We start from the raw sequence: 20,021 nt of genomic DNA, 5'->3' as shown, positions 1-20,021 counted from the left end.
CCTCGCCCCGCACGCGACTGGGGAAGGTCTCTCTGGCTGCCAGCAAGCCAACTCCCACTCCGACCTCCTCCATCACCGCCAGCAAGCCCCACTACCTCACCTCAATCCAACACTGTAGGCCCCCCAAATCCTGCAGACGCATACCGCGGCAACGACCTCCTCACCATACATACACCATTGATTGATTGACCAGGGAGTGTGGCAGTAAAGCGGCAATACACACGCCCCCCCCTACGCCCTCACGCCCTCTAGCTATCAGCTGCACGATAACGAGTCACCTGATTCGTCTCCCTTGGCAACGAACAACGCATACGTAGCTGAACGGAAAGCAGCAAGCAACAGCCAGCAAGCAGCAGCAGCAGCAGCAGTACCTCCGGTCGGCTCCTACCCTCGAAAACAACAAACCATGTCGATCATACAGCAGCACACCTCGGCGTCCCTGAGCGATGCGTGGCGCACCATCAACATCGACGCCTTGGACCCGGACTCCTCGCAGAACTTCGACACCACCACGCTCCACCCGCCGCTCCCCGAGATCGACGAGGCCGACGTCCGCCAGCTCAATGCCCAGGTCCGCCAGCTGCTGCGAGGCGGTGACGCCGAGGGCGCCCTGCGAGGCTGCCTAGAGACGCCCGTCTACAATGGCTCGGAAGGTGCAAAGGTATGATGCCCGCTTGTTCGGTCTTCAGAAGATGTGGCACGGGGATAACTCGATCCCTGTCCGTGCCTTCAAGGGGCTGCTGCGAACTGCCCGATGATGACTCGAGGATGTGTAGATCGAACGAAGAAGGCTGACCGCGTCATCTTGAACACTACTACAGGAAGCACACCTGCAGACCGTCACCGAGGTCCTGCAATCCATAAAGGCGAGCGACATGTCGCCGATGCTGGAGCGCATCCACCAGTCACCAGGCGGCAGTGAGCTGCTGGACGTCTTGATCAAATATCTGTACGTGGCTGGATTGCGTCAAACAAGGGGCATCTAATAAAAATGCAACCTATGGCTTACTGACGGACCATTGAAACTACAGGTACAAGGGCATGGCCGTTTCTGCCGGAGCCAGTGCTGCTCCGCGGGCGGCGGGAAGCCGGACCCCGAGCACCCTGACGCCCCAACAGACGGGCTTCAGCCAGGTCGCGTCGCGGCCCGGCTCTACCAACGAGTCCACAGGCGCCGCCATGAGCGTAATTCTCAGTTGGCACGAAAAGGTTATCGACATCGCAGGCTTGGGCAGCATAGGCCGATGCATGACCGACTGGCGCAAGGTTTGAGCATAGACAGCACGTAATTTAGACTGGACGACAGAACCTTAACGAATTCAACGCCATATGATATCATATATTCGTGCAAAGCAGCCCTCAAGGAAATGACCTACCAGATGAGTTTACTTGAGTCCAATCTTGTGGCGTAATCGTAGCACCGGCCCCTTTTCAGTGACGGGATCGCCTCCTGGCCGTGTAGATAGATATTCAGGGAGCATACTACGCAATCTGCATGGGCGAAGTATCTAAACATGGCATAGATGACTCCTGATCTCCCCTGCAAGCCCTGCTTTCATTTTCATATGCTGCCAGTAGTCGTGCCGTCCTTTAATAGAACCCTAATATTTGACAATGGTCGGCTGGCTGGCTGGCTGGTGAATTACTCGCACTATCAGGTAACATATGCATGCTCAACGTAACGTAGAGTTGAGGATCATCATATCAATTGCTGGGCATTAAGACATCAATGGTTTTAGTCAATTACTATCGAACATGTTTTATTTCGATTGTGAGATATTTCGTTGCCTACTCTGCTGAAATGCAATCAGACATGAGTAGTAAGGTGTATCTGGATGCCCCTTTTCATGGCAGACCCTCTCTCAACTTACGTGGACAAAATCAGCGTTCAATGCCTCGGCTTCTGTTATGAATTCTCTGCTACCAGCCGTCTCGGTCACGATACAATACCATTTGGAGTCTATTGGGGCATACACTTACCTTGAAGATGCAATTTGTTAGTTGTGATTCACATAGTACTTCCATACGTAGCTATTTCCATGTACACGCAATCTGAGACCTTCTTGCAATCATGTGACGCATCATTCGCAGCGGAAGTTCTCTGTCTTTGCAATATCGCCCTTTCCATCGTACTCGGCACGCTTCGGGTACTTGCACAAGATTCGCCGCAAATCGGAGCCACCATTCCTGTTGTCGTCATCGTCGTCGTCACCTAGAGGAGGAGAATTCGCCACCATCATCCGAGCCGGCAGGACCTCAGGGGCCTTCCCCTCCTCGACCCACGCCCTCAGCGCGTCGACCAGCCCCTGGGGGGGCGGAACCCGAACCCGCCGAGCCCGCAGTGGCCCGCGCCGGGCGCCTCGAAGAGCCGCAGGTAGTCGTCGACGTCCTTGTGTGGTGCCGCCGCGACAACGGCCTCGTGGTAGTACGTCCGCGTCTGCGAATAGGGATGGTCTCGTCGGCCGGCCCGTGCCACAGGAGCGAGCAGCTTGGCTGGCGACCGACGCCCGTAGCGTCGACACATCCGCGTTGTCCGTGCCCAGGCCGGACCCGTACCCCTGCCGCGACGCGTGCAGCGCTCGCTTCAGGCCCGCAGTCGTGAGGGTCGTCGTCTCGCCGGAGGGCCCGTGCGTCCGGCGGGAGAAGCACTGCAGCCACTGTGTCAAGAGACCGAGCGGTCTAGATTTGTACTTGGGCGGGTTTTCCTTTTCAAAGTCGCACGTGGTGCTGAGCCATTTGGCTGCGTCCCCCATCGTTGCTTGATGGCCCGGACCCAGCCAGATGAGCGTGCGCTCTCCGTCGTTGCCGGTTTTGTTATCGGCATACCAGCTTTCCCACACGGCCTTGACGACCTGTGCGCCCACCTGTGTGCCCTCATCGGTCATCTTCAGCTTCGTCCTACCGGCCGCCACCGCCACCGCCACCTTATCCCCGCAGACAAACTCCTCGCCGGCCAGCCTCCGCGGGTCGAAGCTCGCGGCGCACCGGTCCGGCGGCGTGGTTTCATATCCGGAGACTCGTCATGAACCCGCCGCCGCCGACGCTCATTATAACAACGTTCCACAGGACGCCCGCGACGATGGTGTCGCTGACGTCAATATCGCCGTTTGGCAGGGGCAAGGACAGCCACATGTAGGTGTTGATGCGATCATATTGGCCTGGATGCGTGTGCGTCACCGTGGTGTTACAGAAGGTCTGCGGCGGCGTGCTTGAGGGGTAATCTTTGACTATGGTGAATGCTTGTGGCGTGGGTGTGAGTTGACCACGGCGTGGGCCTCGACGTCGAGGAACTCGGCGCCGGTGGGTTTCGGAAAAATAATATATTCTGGTTGGCATGCGGTTAGTCGGGGAACGCTGCCTCCGAGGCCAAGACTGCTCGCGAGGTAAAGAGTATCAAGGAGTTAGAGTCTTAATGAGATTTGAATGGAAAGGGGATATATATCGGTTGGCAGGAAGAACTGAGATTCGTATTGATGTATTGGATCGTTCAACGACATGAGGAATCAGCACTGCAGCCCTGGTCGCACTGCAGCGTATGTCGTATCCCATAATATGAATGGAGGCGGTAACGAGAGTTGATACAAATCCTTCTGAGTATGCTTGTCGGTTGAGGCCGTAACCCTCTCCGCATCTGTAATGCACAGTCAGTTACATAGAGATTTCCAATACACACATAGATCCTGTCGGGAGTTTGTCGGTGGCATGAGTACCTGTATCAATCATTTTATGTACATAGAAACTAAGGCTCAGCTTCGTGCGTCCAACATGCGTACAGAAGCTTTCCGGATCCGGTCGATGTATCGATCCAAATATAAACCCTACAAGAAAATATGTCGGCTCCGCCAATCCAGCCGGGCGTTTTCATACAGAGACCAATTCTCCCTCTCCTTCTTTTCTCGTATCCTCCGACAACTCGGTCACATCACCTTCCGATGTTTGGGGCTTTCCTGGGTAGAGGTAGTGGTGGTGTTATGGCGCGTCGCTGCAGTCTGATCCTGGACGAAGGCCAGCAATCCAGCCATCTGCTCCAGACTGAGCCGCTGGCTCTCGATGATGCCCTCCTGGGAGCTCAGCAATGCCTGCTGCATGCGAACGAGTTTCAAGGCATCGTCCAGGGACCCCTGTAGCTCGAGGCTCTTCTCCCACAGCTCGCTGGTTGTGGCAGCGCAGAGATGTAGGGTTCCGAAGTCTGTCGCTAGTTCCTGTCGCATAGTGGTAACATATGACGGCACAGTGCTCGTTACGCTCCGCATGACATAAGTCCAGAGATCAAAAAGCGTGAGCCTCATCGTGACAAACGGGTTGGTCGCGGACTGTCTGCCTGCAGACGAGGCCGCAGGTCTGGTGCCGAGCACTTCGTCTGCACCGATCATGCCAGGCACGGGCGTGTGCACCCAGTTACAGAGAGTCAAGACCTTGGGGCGCTGAGGATCGGGGCAGTACATATTCCCAGTCATGACCGCCGTAGAAGAAGGGTCCACCGTACTGGAAACCTCGGGCGGCGTTGTCATGGTGGGAGGTGCTGGGGTTGTGGACGGCGGCAAAACGAAGACAGTTGTTGTCGAGTACACGGTCATTCGCCTCTGCCGAGTACCATCGTCGGTGAGGAGAGGCAGGGTAATCGTTTGGTCTGCAATTTCAAGAACGTCAGCGTCGAATCCACCAAATAGACCAGGGGGAACCAGATTCATCATGATCAGTCACGTACCATCGAGGCCATCGGCTGGGACCCAGGTCTGTTTCTCTTCAGCACCGTTGGGCTCGACATCTGTTTGGTCCACGGGTTTCGGGGACTGGCCCTTCATATCCAAGACCACATAGCAGATGCCAACTGTACATGCGTGATGGTTAGCTGATGCACTACAAGTTGGTTGGTGTCATGACTTGAAGGAAAAGGAAAGAAAACGCACCGACGACCATCACCAAGACGATGCCGCAGATCATGAGGACCCCGACGCAGGCCGCCTTGTGCCGACTCCGTTTGATCTTGTCTTCGACCGATCGGAACTTGTTCCACAGCATGTTGTTTGAGGGTTTCACACTGGCTTTGTTACAAATGGCAGTATGGATTGATGAAGAGCTGAAATCCAAACTCGGCGTGAGAGGTGAGAGAGCAAGAGGGCGGAGAAGGAGTCGCTCCGGATGTCAGTTGACTTTGTTTGCAACAGATGTTTGGCCGTGGTACAGACGAGGTGACTACCCGACGAGAAAAGTTGTCAAGCGCCAGTGGAATAATCAGTCAGATGAATCAAGTTGCACGCTGGCGGGAAGCATTGATCAATGGACGTAGCAAACTTGCAACAAAATCACTTAGATCAGATCAACCTCATCAGGTCCCACCTTGATTGGGTGTTGTTATTGTTGTTAATGGGGGAGAGGGAGAACAATCCAGCACATGTGTAGACTGAGGATGGAACAATGCCCACCGTCGTCACATGAGCTTTACCTACTACCTACCTACCTGACCGAACCCAATCTTCCCCGGCTCGGGACAACCCACACACTTGGGCGGGCACCCACGTATCGCAAACCATCACATTTCACGGGATCCGGGATGCGGCCCGTAGCCGATCAAGAGCCAGGCGAACCGGACTGTTCGAACAATCTGTCTGCATCAACTTCAAACAACTATGCACCCTACCCTGCCCTAAGCTCAGAACGCCAGTCGCTGTGGCTGTGGGAAAGCAGTAAGAAGCCGGTGCCTGGTCTCTCTCCTATTATAGAAACACAACATCTTTTTGTTGATCCATCTTTGCTCGGCCTCCCATATGTTCAAGATTATCCTACGATACCATGACGTTGCTAAACATGTCCGAAATATCCTGTTTGGTCGGCCCTTCGTGGAGCTCCGGTACTATCGAAACCCCGGTAGCCAGCCTCTCCTCCATCATCCTCAGCATTACCGGAGGCACGCTCTCGTCAGTGGCGCGAATGGTCAATCGAATCATCTAGTAGCAGCTTGTGTTAGTTTTTGGTTGGTACAAGGACGTATCAGAGCATCTTACCTGTGAAGTATAGTTGGGTTCCAGTCTCAACAGACAACCAAACTTCCCGCCTTCAGATGTGTGCAGAACACTGGCACCCACCAGGTTCTTGTTGTTGGGGTCAACTCCGTCCAGCACGCCCCATCTGAAGCCTTGGACCGTCTTGCGGACAAAGCTCTCGCTGATTTCCATCACGTCTTTGTTCCCGTTGAGGCCAAAGATTTGCTGAGCTTCTCGCGGTGCGCCTCCGATTTGCTTCCATCTCCTGAAGAAGTCATCCGCTGCAAGTTCCGCTGGGTCCATAAACTTGTGGGCAGTGAGCGGCAGCTTCAGCGTCAAGGCCTGAAGAGCACCAGCAAGGTAGCTGATTCGAATAGTTGGTGCCTTTTCGAATACTTGTTTGCATTCAAACATGATGACTTGTCGTGTCTGTGCCCCCTGTGAAATGCTGCTATCGGGCATTGCCTTGATGTCCCAGGTGAGTTTTGCTTTCTCGCTCGTATCGAGGTCCAAAGTGGTTGTGAAGCCGCTGACGGTGGCTGGCGTCTTATTGGTGAAGTAGAGAATGAGACAAGCCATTTGCCCTCGGTATTCAGATCGAACTCCAACTTGTATCTGTCCGTCTTCGAACAAGATACCATCGGCTTTAAGCAACAGCTTGTAGAAGCCTTGCTCCCAGCCAGGTGACAGATGCGCAGCACTGGCCAGGTTGGGCACCTTGAGCAATTTCTGCTCGTTGGGACCAGCGTTCATGTCCAGTCCTACCAAGTCATCGCTGGCATGGCCATTGGAGCCACCATTTGCTGCACCGTTCATGGGGCCGTTGGTGCTGAAAGTCCTCTTAAGCCCAGAGTTCTTGGTCATGTTGAGTTCCGCTGCATCCGCATTTGCCGACTTGCCTCCCACGACCCACGTACGCTTATCACTAGTGTTGGCATGCTTCTGGTGCAGCCGGGACAGCAAGGCGGATTGTCGTTCGGGGAATGGTGGCATCTCATCGCAGATTGTCCGCAGCAGGTCGTCTGTGGGCATGCTAGCAAGTGACAGGTATTCGCACGCTCTTTGCTGAAGCTCCGAGTCCAGAGTATGGCTGTAGACGTCGAACACGTGGACAAGCTGCGGCTTGATCTCTGGGAAGAGATTCACGAACTTGACAAAGGAGGAGAGGATCATGGCCCGTGTACTGGAGGAGCAAGCCGGCAGTTTGGTTTGCAAAGCCAGGAACTGCTCGACAGGGCTGCATCCCGGCTCTTCCGCAATCAAATGGCCAAACTCCCCAAGGATGTATGCCCCTATTTTGACCAAGGTTTCATGACAATGATCCTGCTTGACGTGCTGCAGCGTGTTTTGGGCAGCATAGACCTGGAGTTCTTCGTTGTTCGTCACGATTTGGATGACTCTTTGCCATACCTCATCACTCAAGTGATCGCCAGCCACGGCGACTAAGCGTAACGACACATTGATGTACCACTGGATGTCCGTGGCGTACTTCTCCGTGAGAATGGCAATCTTCAAGGCCATTTCCTCGCGAATGGCGAAGTCGGCATTTTGCAGGTAGTGCAAGAGTTCCGACACAATGGGCCCGGAGTTGGTTGAGTCGCACATACTATATAGCAAGTCAAGACCTTTCCTGCGCACGCTGATATCTCGATCTTTCAAGGATCCCAAGATGACATCTTGATGCTGCTTGATCGGATCAAGATCTTCAGCCCGGGCTGCTAAATGGGTCATGGCCTCCAAGCCAAGGTACCGCACGTTAGTCTCCCTAGAGGTAATGAAGCGGCCCAGGCGCGTCGAGATTTGCCTCATCAAAGCGTGCTCCGTATCGAGATGAATGATAAGATCGATGGCTTCAAAGAGAACGGCGTTCTGTGCGTTGTTTTGCTGGACGTTCTTGTTGGTCTCCATGGCCAAGTTCAAGATCTTCTGCAACGACTCCCTTATCATACCGCGAACATGACTGTCCTCTACAAAAAGTGTCAGTCTAGAATTTCGTGGTGTTGGAGCATGCGAACTTACCCGAGGGAGGGAAATATTGCAGCAGGCGCAAGAGCTTGATCTGTATCCAGGGGCAAGGCACTTTGTAGTAGAGATAGTCTGGTGAGACCTCACCGTCGATAAGTATCCGCTTCAACCGTGATGCCGCCTTGACGTAAGCCCCCTTGTATTGCTCCAGGTTGTCTTGAGCGACGGTCATGACCAAAGAGGTGATCGAAAGGGCTACTCCGAGATCCTGGTCGTCCATTAAGGATATGATTCGCTCCGCCCACTGAGGTTGGACAATATCCGGGTGCTTGCGGTACAGACGTAACAGTGTCAGAGCCGCCTTCTTCTTCACAAAAGCTTTTGATGTACTTGCGGCATGTTAGCATACAGTCGCGCCAACACGGATATACTGGACTTACGGAGAAATTAACAGCCTGTGAACCTCGTGGCTTAGGGCCTCACCCATCTCCCTGCCTCCAATATTGGCGATCGCATGTAGGGCCAAGCAGTTGAATAACTCGTTGTGGTCGAGCAGGTCCTTTCTTATACTGTTGACCACCAAGTGCAATAGCTCATGTTTCTCGTGCAGGAAGAGGGTCATCGCCAGATAGCCAATCTGCTTCTCCGAGTACTTGTTGGCCGAGATTAGGTTTACGGCTTCGAGGTGCCCGAAATCGACGTTCCAGCCGAGTATGTAAATATAAAGCAACTGCATTGACGGGTCAACATCACGATAGCCGGGCGCCGCCGGAGGGCAGACATACCTTGCAAACGTATTTCTTCTTGTGGTAGCCGCTTAAGCTGCCATCTGCGATACCTCATTGTCAATACTCTATCCTTCAGGCGCATCATCTACAACACCGAGTCTGGACGCGTGCGAAGACAAACCTCTGAACTTTTGCCTATAAGATTATGGCTGGTCAGTATTTAGATTTCAGTCGCAGCATCTCGACACCAACGCACCGAATATTGGCCAACTCCTTGTTGATCCGTTTCTCCTCCAGCTCCCGAGCTCGCGCGTTTCTCAGATCGGCAATGAACTGGACGAGGCCGCGCATGTTCGAGCTGCTGCTGCCCGATCGGCCGAGAAAGCCGGCAGCTGCTGAGGAAGCCATGATGTCGTCGCTAGGGTACCCCTATATGTTGTACTACCATGAAATCTCTCGGGGGTGTCGCTTCGTGTCGGGGGGAGGTTTGTATCGTACAGGGCGGGGGAAGATTCCAGAAAGCGCGCGGTCGTATGCGGCTATCTTGCCATGTGTCGATTATTCACTCAACATGGTCTCGCGATCGGGCGCTGGTGTCGCTTGGGGGGCTCGCAAGTTCGGAGGGCTGAGGTTGAGGTTGATGATGGACCGGGGGTCGAGGGGTCCCGTCAACTTTCGGGAGCAGCTAGAGTTAATGTTAACACGACCAAGTGGGATGCGCTAAGGTCGCGGGCCTCTTTGGTATGGATATGGCCTGGGTGTGTTTTCGCCCAAGGGAATTGAGGTGCAAGGCCCCCGGTTCTGGTTCTTGCGCTGTTCACGAAAAGATTGGAGCAATACAGAAGCCCAGCCAGCTAAGGAATCAATGGCTCTCGGTTGAATTGACTGTATAGCTTGTGCAAGTGGGTTGGGTTTACGAATGGGGGTGCCAGTAGCAGCAGCATGGGCGACGCGGTAGAATTAAAGTGGTTGTCCCTCTCTCCTCCTTCTCCCGTGTTGATCAATCACCCGCTCACTCGGCTTCCTGATCTGTCTTGTCAGTGCGCCACCAATTGTTTCGTTTATTTCTCTTATTAATTGGTCGGGCTGGTCTAGGGAAACATAAGCAGAGTAGCATTCAAAGCGCATTGCCAAAGTCCTTCCAGAATACATGCGGCCGGTTGGCGAGGCACGCCTGGATTTGATCAGCTGTGGCGGCAAAAATGCCTGTTCATTGGCCCGACAGATGATGGCAGAAGGGTAGCAGTAGGGGATGTACAGCTTATATTCGGGGGGCTAATTGTGCTCCACCTGTCTCTGCCCAGCACGTATTATCAAAGCTTGACTGGCTGCATCCCACTGTAAGGTTTAGAGGCTCAGCTCTGGCTAGTGTTTGGTACGGTCGGTCTCGACGTCACGGCCGTTAGCACCATCTGCATTTCGCATCTCGACAACTTGTGAGCTCCCGCAAAGCTCCCGTCTCTCGAATCCAGACGCCATAGATCGCGTCAGAATGTGAATTGGTTCTCCAATTAAACCGGGACAATGCATTGGACAGTCTCGCGACTCCAACTCCTGCGAGGAGCCAAAGGGCTGAGAGCTAGCTGCTGGTCGTCTGGAGCTCGGCGGTCGTACGCCTTCACCACGGCCGGCCCCCCCCGTTCACGAAGTTTTCAACACACGGACGAAATGGCTGCAGAAAGAACGTGCCGCCTCCAACCTCGAGGAAAGCCGGGTCGCCGACTACTTGAAAGATGAGGTCGCCATACGCCTGTGCGAGAGGCTGCTGGATATCAAGCGCAGCTATCCGCGCGTGCTCGACGTGGGCGCCAACTCGTGCAATGTCGCCCGAGCCCTGACAGCCCCGAACCCCGATTCAGACCCGAACATGCCACAGTCGGATCCATTGGTGACAAAGATCGAACATCTGACTGCTGCCGAGTCTTCGGAGAGCATGCTCTACCGCGACGCCGACGAGCCGTTCAACCAGCAGATCAACATGACCCGCGAGGTTTTGGCCAGCCAAGAGACCCTCCCCTACGAGGCCAACACATTTGACCTTGTCCTGAGCTCTCTGAGCTTGCACTGGATCAATGACCTTCCCGGCATGCTGTCACAGATCAACAATATTCTCAAGCCAGACTGCGCATTCATGGGTGCCATGTTCGGAGGGGACACTCTCTTCGAGCTGCGCACCTCGCTGCAGTTGGCGGAGCAAGAGCGTAGGGGAGGAATATCGCCCCACGTCTCGCCACTTGCCGATACTCGCGACTGTGGCGGTCTGCTACAACGAGCGGGCTTCAAGATGGTCGGTGTAGATGTCGATGACATCATTGTCGACTACCCCGACTCCTTTGCCCTTATGCAGGATCTGCAGGCCATGGGTGAGAGCAACGCCGTCCTGGGTCGCGAGATGGGCGCCATCCAGCGGGACGTGCTCCTGGCTGCAGATGCCATCTATCGAGAGCTTCATGGAAACGCAGACGGCACGTTACCTGCAACCTTCCGTATGATCTACATGATCGGCTGGAAGGAATCAGAGGACCAAGCCCAACCATTGCCGAGGGGTAGCGGCCAAATCAACCTCAAAGATGTATTGGAGAATAAATAGAAGCACCAGACGAATTCCATGCATGAATCTACAGGTGGTTTTGAACTATGCGCAACAAAGCCTTAGGTGAACAAGGCTAATATACGGGGAAGCAAGTTACGCCTGTTACGAGCCAAGACGTCTTAATCTTGCCCCGATCATCATGTGCCGCCTCGTTCTATGGTGGTCTCCCGTGGACTGACGGTGGAATGTCCTTGGCTGCCGCCACGATCGACGTGCCCATTAAAACACCGATGTTTTTTGTGGGTTTCGGGGTGTTCTGGCGCGGAAGGCCGGGGAAAGTTGCAATTTCTGCATTTCCACCTCTCATTGCCGGGCCACAGGCACCCTTTTTCTTAGGGACACGACGGGGGATACCGCAGTCGGGATGCCAAGCAGCAAGATTCGCAGTTCCAGGACCATTCAGACGTCGCATCGTAAATGCCGATACGCTTATCTGACGCTACTGGGGTGGGTGGCTTATAAGCAGGCCATCCACTTTTTACCCAAGGGAGTGGCCATCGATGCTCCGTCGGCACCACCTGCAGTACGTAAATTGGGGCCGACGACCGGACGGCCGAATCCTGTCGCTGTATCAGGGCGACTCAGGCACATGGGATGGCTCGCCACGCTCGCGTTTTCTTGCTCGGTTTAATGCCACCCCGTAACCCACTGCATTGAGTGGACTGGGCTTGGCCCAACCATGGGAAACGCGAGTGCTTAAAAAAAGATGGAGTTTGCGAGGCAAGGAAAAAAAGAATCCACTCCCCAGCAGCGCCAGTGGTCGGTGGCTATTATTTAGTAATAATGGCTCGCTCGCTGATGCGTTCTAGCCTGGTGGTGCATCTATAATCCTCTCCTTCTCTCCCCTTCTGAGTTCTAAGCAGGCTGTGTGACAAGATGGGAATAATCGAGGAGAAAAGTGATAGTTCGCTGCCAAAGATCATCGAGACGCCGCCAACCCAAGCTCTGGGCACGTCCATCCACTCACAGGCTCCCGACGACACAGATGGAGAGTCTATACCGCCGCTCCCCAGCCGAGACGGCGGGGCCTTGAGGCTCTCGAGGACCGGGAGAGAGGCTACATACCACGGGTATCTGAGGATCTCCGTAGGGTCGCCTCTAATGCCATCACCCAAGTAGCCACGCACATGACGACGCGGGACCTACCCGAGCCGCCGCCTCCACCAGATGGCGGCCGTAAGGCTGTAAGTAATCTACCTAATCTACCCCATAATGCTTATACGGGCGTCGCCAAGAATGCGCCGAGATGCCGCTTTGAGCCCCAGTGGGTTGCCCTGATTTTTGCGTGCTTACTTGCTAACGTGGGATCCGTCACAGTGGACACAGGTCGCCTGCGGTTGGCTGGTCATCTTCACCACCTGGGGTTACGTCAACTCCTTCGGTGCGTTCCAGACGCACTACACGCTGACCATGGACAACACGCCCTCCCAGATCTCCTGGATCGGCTCCGTCCAGACCTTCCTTACTCTCATCATCGGCGCCTTCTCCGGCCGTTTGCTGGACGCCGGCCTGTTCCTGCCCACTCTCCTGGTCGGGGCCGTCCTCCAGGTCCTCGGCATGTTCCTCATGAGTATCTCGACGAGCTACTGGAGTCTCATGCTGACCCAGGGTATCCTCACCGGCATCGGCGGCGGTATCTTCTTCACGCCCTCCCTGGCCCTGGTGGCCACCTACTTCAAGGATCGCCGCGCCCTCGCCGTAGGCCTGGCGACCACGGGCAACTCGGCCGGCGGCATGATCTACCCCGTTGTTGTGCGCCAGCTTATTCCCGCTTTGGGCTTCGGCTGGACGGCCAGAGTCTTGGGCTTCATCAACTTGGGGTGCCTGGCCGTCGTTTTTGCCTTCATGAGACCACGACTCCCGCCGCGAAAGTCGGGTCCTTTGATCGATCTTAGCGCCTTCAAGGAGGTTGTTTATGTAGGATTCGTCGCCGGGTTGTTCTGTCTCATGTGGGCCAACTACTATGTTTTCTACTATGTAAGTACTACTCACCCAGGTTTTCCCCCCAACGCGATGAGAAAAGCAGACTGTTGAAAGATGACTAACAATCAAAAACAGATTGCTTCGTACGGCAACGAAGTCCTGGGCCTTGATTACTCGACGGCCTCGACTCTAATTATCATCCTGAACGGCGCGGGCCTGCCGTTCCGCGTGATCCCGCCGCTGGTGGCCGACCGCATCGGCCCCATTAATGTGCTAATCCCGGTGGCCTTCTTCTGGACCATTGTGACGTGGTGCTGGTTCGCCGTCGGCAGCGTGCCGCAGTACTACGTCTTCACCGTCTTCTACGGCATCTCGGCGGGCGCCTTCCAGTGCCTCATCCCCACCACCGTCGCCAGCATCACCGACCGCCTCGACATGGTGGGCACCCGCCTCGGCATGGCCTTTGCCGTTGTCTCCTTCGCCTCCCTCACCGGCCCGCCCATCGGCGGCGCCCTCCAGGGCGCCATGGAGGGGCGCTTCACGGGCGCCCAGGCCTGGGCCGCCTGCGTCACGACGCTTTCCATGGCTATGTTCGGCTTAGCTCGCTTCCACCTGTCGGGTTGGCAGGTGACGAAGAAGTGTTGATTTCTCCTAGCGTGTGCTTTTGTGTGTTGTATGGTGAACGGCCGAATAATGATGTTTTGGTGTTCATAGATGGAAATTTGTGTTATGATTTGGAGGATTACCTCATTTACGAACGACACGACCCTTCTAATATTTTATATTAGTCTTTAAAACTTATACGAAGCGATACTTTTATATATACATTCAAACTAGAAATAACAATATGCATTTCTTATTCCTCGCTGCTCTCGAATAATCGTCCTAGGCTACTAACAAGACTCGTCGAGTTTACACATATATACATAGTTCCGTGGTTTGGAAGGCGGAGCCCCTGGGCGTCTGAGGTGTGCGTATGCGATCTGGATGATACCCTCCATAACAATCGTGCATGGATGTGTCAGCTGACATGCTTTATCCGTTCGTGCTGATATGTCATGGCGCCAACCGCTTTCTCGCCGGCACTTGCACGGTCGAGCACGCCGTACTGTTCACCGGCCAGTCGGGCCGTGGTATCGTGCTGGGGTTTACATAACCCCCCCCCAATCAGGTCTCTGCGCGCCGCCAAGGGTGCTGTTCCCATCTCGCTACTTATGACCCAACATCACGGCTTCCCTGACCCTTCGGAGGCCCTCTGGGACACCCCCAACATGACCTCACTGTTCTTGAAAACGCCGAAAATGCCACTTTTGAGGATCGGCAAAAGTCGGTCGCTCACCTACTGATTGGTGGTGTTTGGACTCGCCCCAGACCTCACCGAGGCGGCTTGAAATAAGCGCTGACACATCCGATGCAGTAAGGGGGTTTTGCATTTCCGTCCCTTACTAAGGGATTGCATCACATGGCGGCTCCTCTGCAGGATAGGAAGAAGAAAGAATGGCCGACTTGTTACTCGTTGGACTCTTTGGGGATCGGGGTTTCGGGCTGTTGTTACTTGGGTGCGGCACGTTTGGGTGCGGTTCATCCGAGACGAGCAATTCCTCATCTCGTTACACGAAACGTGCAGCAGCAAGCTTCAGTCGAACTGGCATGGCGTGTCCGCCTGTTTTACTCCTCACGATTGCATGTGACCTGCTGCTTGTAGATGCCTAAAGAAATAGGAAAATAAGAAGCGAATGATCTCTTCTCTATCTACCTATACGCCTGTAAATGGAGCTATGTGATCTTGTCGAAAGTTAGAAACAGACACCTGTTCTTGGTATAGTGTTAGCCATAGTTGAAATTCATCATGGACGAAGGAAGCGCCAGCCAGCAAAGCTTTAGAGAGCCAATACCCATCATAGTCTGCTGCAAGACGGAACAAATCGGCGCCGGAATGATTCAGAGCCTCAAACCAGAGTACGACGGTGCGTTTCCTTGCATCACCATGCATTTCCCAATGGGAAAGGGAGTGAGATGAATAGTGGCAAGAGGCACGAAGGGGGGAAAAAGGGGGGACGGGGTTGGGCTGCCCATACACGTTAACCCACCAGAAGACTGAACCTCATCGTTACCTTTATCACCTCTATAGTCGTACACCTCATTCTCGACGTCGAAAACGCCAGCCGTGAAATCTCCAGTATCCTGAGCGGCGAGGCGCCCTCCATGCCCAGCAGTCACCTAGGAAGCAAACGATACGGCACGGGCGAAGCACTGCGTCCGCGGGTCATCATTCTTGGAGGCGCCTATAGCGACGGATCTATTGAGAAGATAGACGAGGAGGTGCAACTACTGCTGCTACGTACTCGGGCAGCGCCAACAGCAGCAACGACAAAGATACCGTTTCTCAAGGCGAGCCAAACGGCCGCGATGCCGCCGCTGGGCCCGGAGTACGGGAAGAAGATGGTGCAGCGGGTCAAGGCGTGCTTAAGAAACCTAGAGGAGGAAGGCAAGTTTGATGGGACGCATGGAGGGGTTTATCTATACTAAGAGTAAGGTAGAGAGTGTGGGCATTCAGGAACGGCGCAGGATATTCTCCAGCTTGTTTGCTTTCGTTCATGTTAGAATGGTGCCTCCTGCATAATCGTATGAAATTACCCCTTGATCCTCTTTCACAAAGTTATCAGGTATAGACCACGCACGGGATAATCAGCTAGGAGACCCATGGTTTGAGGAAAGACCGTATGAGACAGTCAATAGTATAATTGAAGAGTGGTATAGCTACTTTTGAACTCCCATGGCCCACGCGCTCTTACACACAACCGTGAAACGTGCCTCTTGCTACTCGTATTACCATTTCAAATCAACCTGCATCAGCGGGCAGTGCGGCCACCGCTAGTCATCTCACAGGAAAGTGTCACTAAAATCAACGCCCCACAAGTCGCCCAAATCCGTGCCGAGCAAGTCGAGGTTGTAATCCGGGTTCGGGCCGAAAGGTTGGTTCGACTGGCTGGGATCGGTGGCCATGGGCATGATCCACGGCATGGACAGAGGCGGCAGGGTAGGCGTCGGCGCTACCGTAGCCGAGGTCATAGCCCCGAGGGAGGAGCTCAACGGCGACGCTCCGTACATGGAGGCGGGAGTATTGGGCTACAAATCGCGAAGAGTATTAGTATCAAATTTCCACTCGGACGATGGATATGCCGGTTCTGGTCGTACCTTGGGCCCGATATACGGCTCTTGACTGCTGGGACTGCCGTCCACCATCTGATAAGCCAAGAGCTTGTAGTGGAGGCTGATGAATCGTTCCGCCGACGACGCTTTGGCCGCATCCGGGGTTTTGATGCCAAGATGTGTTTCCAGCAATCCTATTGCGGCACACAGAGACGAATAGCCCCAGGGGTCATTGTTTCCAAGTCGAAGTATTCGATCTTCCTTCATCACAAGACATTTCTCCATGAGCCGGATCGTTTCAGCAGAATTCGAAAGAATCAAGCCGGGCGAGTCTGTTGTGTTCATTGTCAGCAAAGGGGCACACTCAGCTAAGTTTGACGAAGGCAGCAGGGATAGATATATAGGGGGTCCGGTAACTGTCTCCTTTCCAATACCACGAACCTTTTGGTTGGAGGAGTGAAACGTGGGCCAGGCACATTGCCGCATTTGATGCATCATCTCGCAAGAAATAGAGTGTTCTCATCTCTTGCTGAAAGAGACGGTCGTGCATGAGAACAAGGTCCCGGGCTGCATTGTAGTAGAAGTATTCAGCCACCTGGTATTTCGAGTTATACTGGCGGAGTTTCAGGAACGGTTGGTGTAGTGGAATGAGGTACTGTTTTAGTTGCAGGTGGAGCAGCGTGTATCCGAGGATGGGCTGAGAGGCGGCATCCTTGTCCTTCGATAGTCGGTCTAAGGGGGGCAGCGAATCAATCTCTTGGAGAACCAAATCACGATATTTGGTAGCTTGGTCCCAGTCCCAGTGCGGCGCAGGCCCAGTCAGGATTTGACTCATTTCTAGCCTTAGCTGTAAGCTTTGTCGGCTGATGTGTTGATAGGAGGCGAATGTATACTTGTCCGAGGGACAAGATACTGGGAGCGACTCGGAATCCTCGTCGAAAGCAGAGTCATCGATATTCCGGGGCGCCCTAGCCTCAATATCCAACTGACTCAGCATCGTGGGGAGACCCTGTTCAAAGGATGCTTGGATATCAAACTCCATGATGGTGGCCCACAGGCGTCTCCTCATTTCGCTGTAAAAGGGAGTTATCTTGGTAGAGACGGAGTCTGGGTCACGGTGAAGGCCAACCGAGATACCGTCGGCCACCAAAGCAGCCGAAGATGCCCACTGCCTCTTTTTCTTGATCACGTTGATTCTCCTGGCGACATGCAGGAGACATAGAATCTGATAGTGGATGAGTTTGCGATGTTTTTGACTCTGTTTCTCCAGCCAGACATCACAGGCCTTGATCCACTTCTCAGCCGTCTGGTACGAACTCGACTTGATGCCGACAAACTTGGCCGCTTGTTCGTCTAAAGAGTTTGATATTGACAGTATAGCGAGGACCAGGGCAGTGAAAGCGGCGTATCTCGGAGTAGTAGGGTCCCAGAAACTGTTGTATTCGCGCCAGAAGGACGGAATATGTATGATGCGATGAAGCTGCTCGAAATGGTCCAGGTATTTGTTCACGAGCAAGTCAACTTCCGTCTTCGGAGGGAGCAGAGCCTCGAGTGAGGCATCGGGCTCTAGGAACTTCTTGTCACGGTCCTCTTTACGCTTCGCTCGGTCTTTCTTGGTGATATTCAGTGGTCTTAACCACTGATCAGCTGTCTCTTGCATGAAAGGCATGAGTCCATCTGTGAGAGATCAGCATTGGTTTCTGGCTTTGCTGCGGAATATCAAGCAAAGAGAAGGGACAGGAGCTCATGTACTGATCAAGTGTTTTCAAAACAATAATCAGGGTCGCTTACGGAGTTGGTAGAAAGATGACCAGGAGTTATGGGGACCAAAGTATCGCGCTTTGAATTGGTTGCCCTTCACAAATTTGTATTCGAGGCCGTCGGAGGGCTCATTGGAAAAACCAGGCGGTGGTTCGACTCGAGCGGCCGGGCTTTCTTTGGGCGCATCTCGCAAAGTCGACGGAGAGGCTACAGTCGTACCATCCAGCGATGTCTGCTTGGACAAGGCACTCCGCAGTTGAGACACTTCGAGTTCAAGCCTTCTTATCCTGTCATGGTCTCGAGCAGCGTCTCTGAGGACAGACGGCTCAATATCCCGACGGGGATGAGAGCTCTCCCCGGCGTGTAAGACATGGCCATGATCTGAGAGAAGAGCCGAGGATGCTCTATCAGATACTGTACCGTCTCCATGGGGGCGTGCCTCACTATATTAGATTGTCAGTCTAATGTGATCATATGTCCAGAGTGACTAAGCCAACGGAAATGTTATGGCTGTTGTTATGCAGCAAGTAGCAAGTGATAGACGGTAAAGGGCAAATGCCGTAAAGCAACGTTGGGGCATTGCCAACGTTACTAAGCATGGGGGCATGTCCTTACAAACCAAGCAGGACACTTCTCGGGACGGAAAGGGGTAACAGAAGGATGGAGGGTATATCGCCGAGCAAGTGCGACCTCGGCCGAGGAACTCTACGAGCCTGGGCCGGCCGTTTATGTACCTATATAAGGCCCGGCCAGCCCGGCCCCGCAAGCAAAGTTCATGCAAACCATGAACGTTGCAACGCACAGGAAGTTACACTTACTAATTGCATCGTTCGGGAGTGCCAGATTTGACACAGCGATCGCAGGGGAGCTCTCTTGAACAAGACAACTTGCGGCGGCGGCACTCTAGACAAGACAACCGGACCCGCTGTCGTTTCCGAGGTGGGTGACTAGCAGAATCATCATGAGAATGAGAGCCCTCGTCGTTGTGATCGTCGTCGTGTCCGCCATCCTGGTGGAGCGGATGGGTGATCTTTCCCGGTGCTGCCGCCGTAGTGTCTGTGGTGTCCACCATCGTTACTATGGCTGGCTTGTTTTCAGCAGCAGGTGGGCGGTGGCAAGCTCGGAGCAGTGCAACCAAGGACGTAGCCAAGACAATGGACCGAAAGATCAAAGATTGATAAGATTACCGCAGCAGAGTTTACAATGGATCGGAACGGATGGGCGTATGACCCTGGGGGGACTTTTGCTGACTTTGAAGGTATTCGGAGCAGTAGGCAACTCTCACGCTCGGACATATCGGAACTCCGAGCAAGTGCGAAAATACCGCGAGCTGACAAACCCAGCATCCAGCAACTATTGCTGACATCAATACTGCCCGATCCTACAAACACGTACGCCAAAGGGAAATTCGTAGACCCATTTGCTTACTCTGTTCTGGGTTCCTCGGATTAAACAAAAACTGAGCCGAGTATCAGCAAAATCTATATATAGGCAATAGTTGGTTGTTGGCTGTGCACGTTCAAAATCACCGCGCCTTTCAAGGGATAACAGCAGTGCTGTGCTGCGCTGCACTGTGCTGGTCCTTTGCTAAGACAGAAAGACAGGCATAAGGCCCAACAGAAACGATACCTCAAATGACCGAAATGGAACAGGAACTTGGAAGTATCAGTGCTGCTCAATTATATACAAGATTCGTAACCCCTAATTGCATTCAGGTATAGGTAAAAAGACATGCGTTTTCGAATTGAGTGTCTGTTGAGTAGGTGGAAGGCCGCTTTGGCTTGGCCTACAGCAGAGCGGCGTAGATCATGGTTCACTTTCCGCCCCTGTAATCGGAATTGTGGCATTCATCGTCTGAAGAAAAGAGTCTCATGGTTTTATGACCTTGTTAGATTGCTTGCTGTCCATGCTGCT

At 53.8% G+C, this 20,021-nt stretch overlaps 8 protein-coding genes across 8 annotated transcripts; 4 read left to right on the top strand and 4 right to left on the bottom strand.

The window, feature by feature from the left end:
* Positions 1 to 406: 406 nt before the first annotated feature.
* On the top strand, positions 407 to 1,272 carry PG985_008791 (ARP2/3 complex protein; the record flags this gene model as incomplete). Its single annotated transcript, XM_066828559.1, has 3 exons — positions 407 to 661; positions 822 to 949; positions 1,032 to 1,272. The coding sequence occupies 3 exons, from the start codon at positions 407 to 409 to the stop codon at positions 1,270 to 1,272; spliced, it is 624 nt and encodes a 207-aa protein (XP_066683471.1).
* An 809-nt stretch (positions 1,273 to 2,081) lies between these two features.
* PG985_008790 (tannase and feruloyl esterase) lies at positions 2,082 to 3,549 on the bottom strand (the record flags this gene model as incomplete). The annotated part of the gene is made up of 2 exons (XM_066828558.1): positions 2,082 to 3,016; positions 3,528 to 3,549. The coding sequence occupies 2 exons, from the start codon at positions 3,547 to 3,549 to the stop codon at positions 2,082 to 2,084; spliced, it is 957 nt and encodes a 318-aa protein (XP_066683470.1).
* Positions 3,550 to 3,917: 368 nt separating this feature from the next.
* Positions 3,918 to 5,022, bottom strand: PG985_008789 (uncharacterized protein; the record flags this gene model as incomplete). The annotated part of the gene is made up of 3 exons (XM_066828557.1): positions 3,918 to 4,630; positions 4,709 to 4,831; positions 4,911 to 5,022. 3 exons carry the CDS (start codon positions 5,020 to 5,022, stop codon positions 3,918 to 3,920), a joined length of 948 nt encoding a protein of 315 aa, XP_066683469.1.
* Positions 5,023 to 5,783: 761 nt separating this feature from the next.
* PG985_008788 (ap-2 complex subunit alpha-2) lies at positions 5,784 to 9,085 on the bottom strand (the record flags this gene model as incomplete). The annotated part of the gene is made up of 7 exons (XM_066828556.1): positions 5,784 to 5,948; positions 6,006 to 7,951; positions 8,004 to 8,338; positions 8,390 to 8,679; positions 8,735 to 8,778; positions 8,859 to 8,872; positions 8,934 to 9,085. The coding sequence occupies 7 exons, from the start codon at positions 9,083 to 9,085 to the stop codon at positions 5,784 to 5,786; spliced, it is 2,946 nt and encodes a 981-aa protein (XP_066683468.1).
* A 163-nt stretch (positions 9,086 to 9,248) lies between these two features.
* Positions 9,249 to 11,267, top strand: PG985_008787 (S-adenosyl-L-methionine-dependent methyltransferase; the record flags this gene model as incomplete). The annotated part of the gene is made up of 2 exons (XM_066828555.1): positions 9,249 to 9,272; positions 10,356 to 11,267. The coding sequence occupies 2 exons, from the start codon at positions 9,249 to 9,251 to the stop codon at positions 11,265 to 11,267; spliced, it is 936 nt and encodes a 311-aa protein (XP_066683467.1).
* An 879-nt stretch (positions 11,268 to 12,146) lies between these two features.
* On the top strand, positions 12,147 to 13,838 carry PG985_008786 (uncharacterized protein; the record flags this gene model as incomplete). Its single annotated transcript, XM_066828554.1, has 4 exons — positions 12,147 to 12,262; positions 12,361 to 12,454; positions 12,588 to 13,247; positions 13,329 to 13,838. 4 exons carry the CDS (start codon positions 12,147 to 12,149, stop codon positions 13,836 to 13,838), a joined length of 1,380 nt encoding a protein of 459 aa, XP_066683466.1.
* Positions 13,839 to 15,042: 1,204 nt separating this feature from the next.
* Positions 15,043 to 15,722, top strand: PG985_008785 (uncharacterized protein; the record flags this gene model as incomplete). The annotated part of the gene is made up of 2 exons (XM_066828553.1): positions 15,043 to 15,160; positions 15,325 to 15,722. 2 exons carry the CDS (start codon positions 15,043 to 15,045, stop codon positions 15,720 to 15,722), a joined length of 516 nt encoding a protein of 171 aa, XP_066683465.1.
* A 354-nt stretch (positions 15,723 to 16,076) lies between these two features.
* Positions 16,077 to 19,179, bottom strand: PG985_008784 (uncharacterized protein; the record flags this gene model as incomplete). Its single annotated transcript, XM_066828552.1, has 5 exons — positions 16,077 to 16,322; positions 16,392 to 16,678; positions 16,788 to 18,023; positions 18,138 to 18,550; positions 18,926 to 19,179. The coding sequence occupies 5 exons, from the start codon at positions 19,177 to 19,179 to the stop codon at positions 16,077 to 16,079; spliced, it is 2,436 nt and encodes an 811-aa protein (XP_066683464.1).
* Between the last annotated feature and the right edge of the window lie 842 nt (positions 19,180 to 20,021).

Source organism: Apiospora marii, assembly GCF_038362585.1.
Source record: "Apiospora marii strain CBS 49790 chromosome Unknown utg000005l_segment0_segment0, whole genome shotgun sequence".
Lineage (NCBI taxonomy): Eukaryota > Fungi > Ascomycota > Sordariomycetes > Amphisphaeriales > Apiosporaceae > Apiospora > Apiospora marii.
The sequence above is the reverse complement of the archived record's forward strand: the minus strand, read 5'-3'. Positions and strand labels throughout refer to the sequence as shown.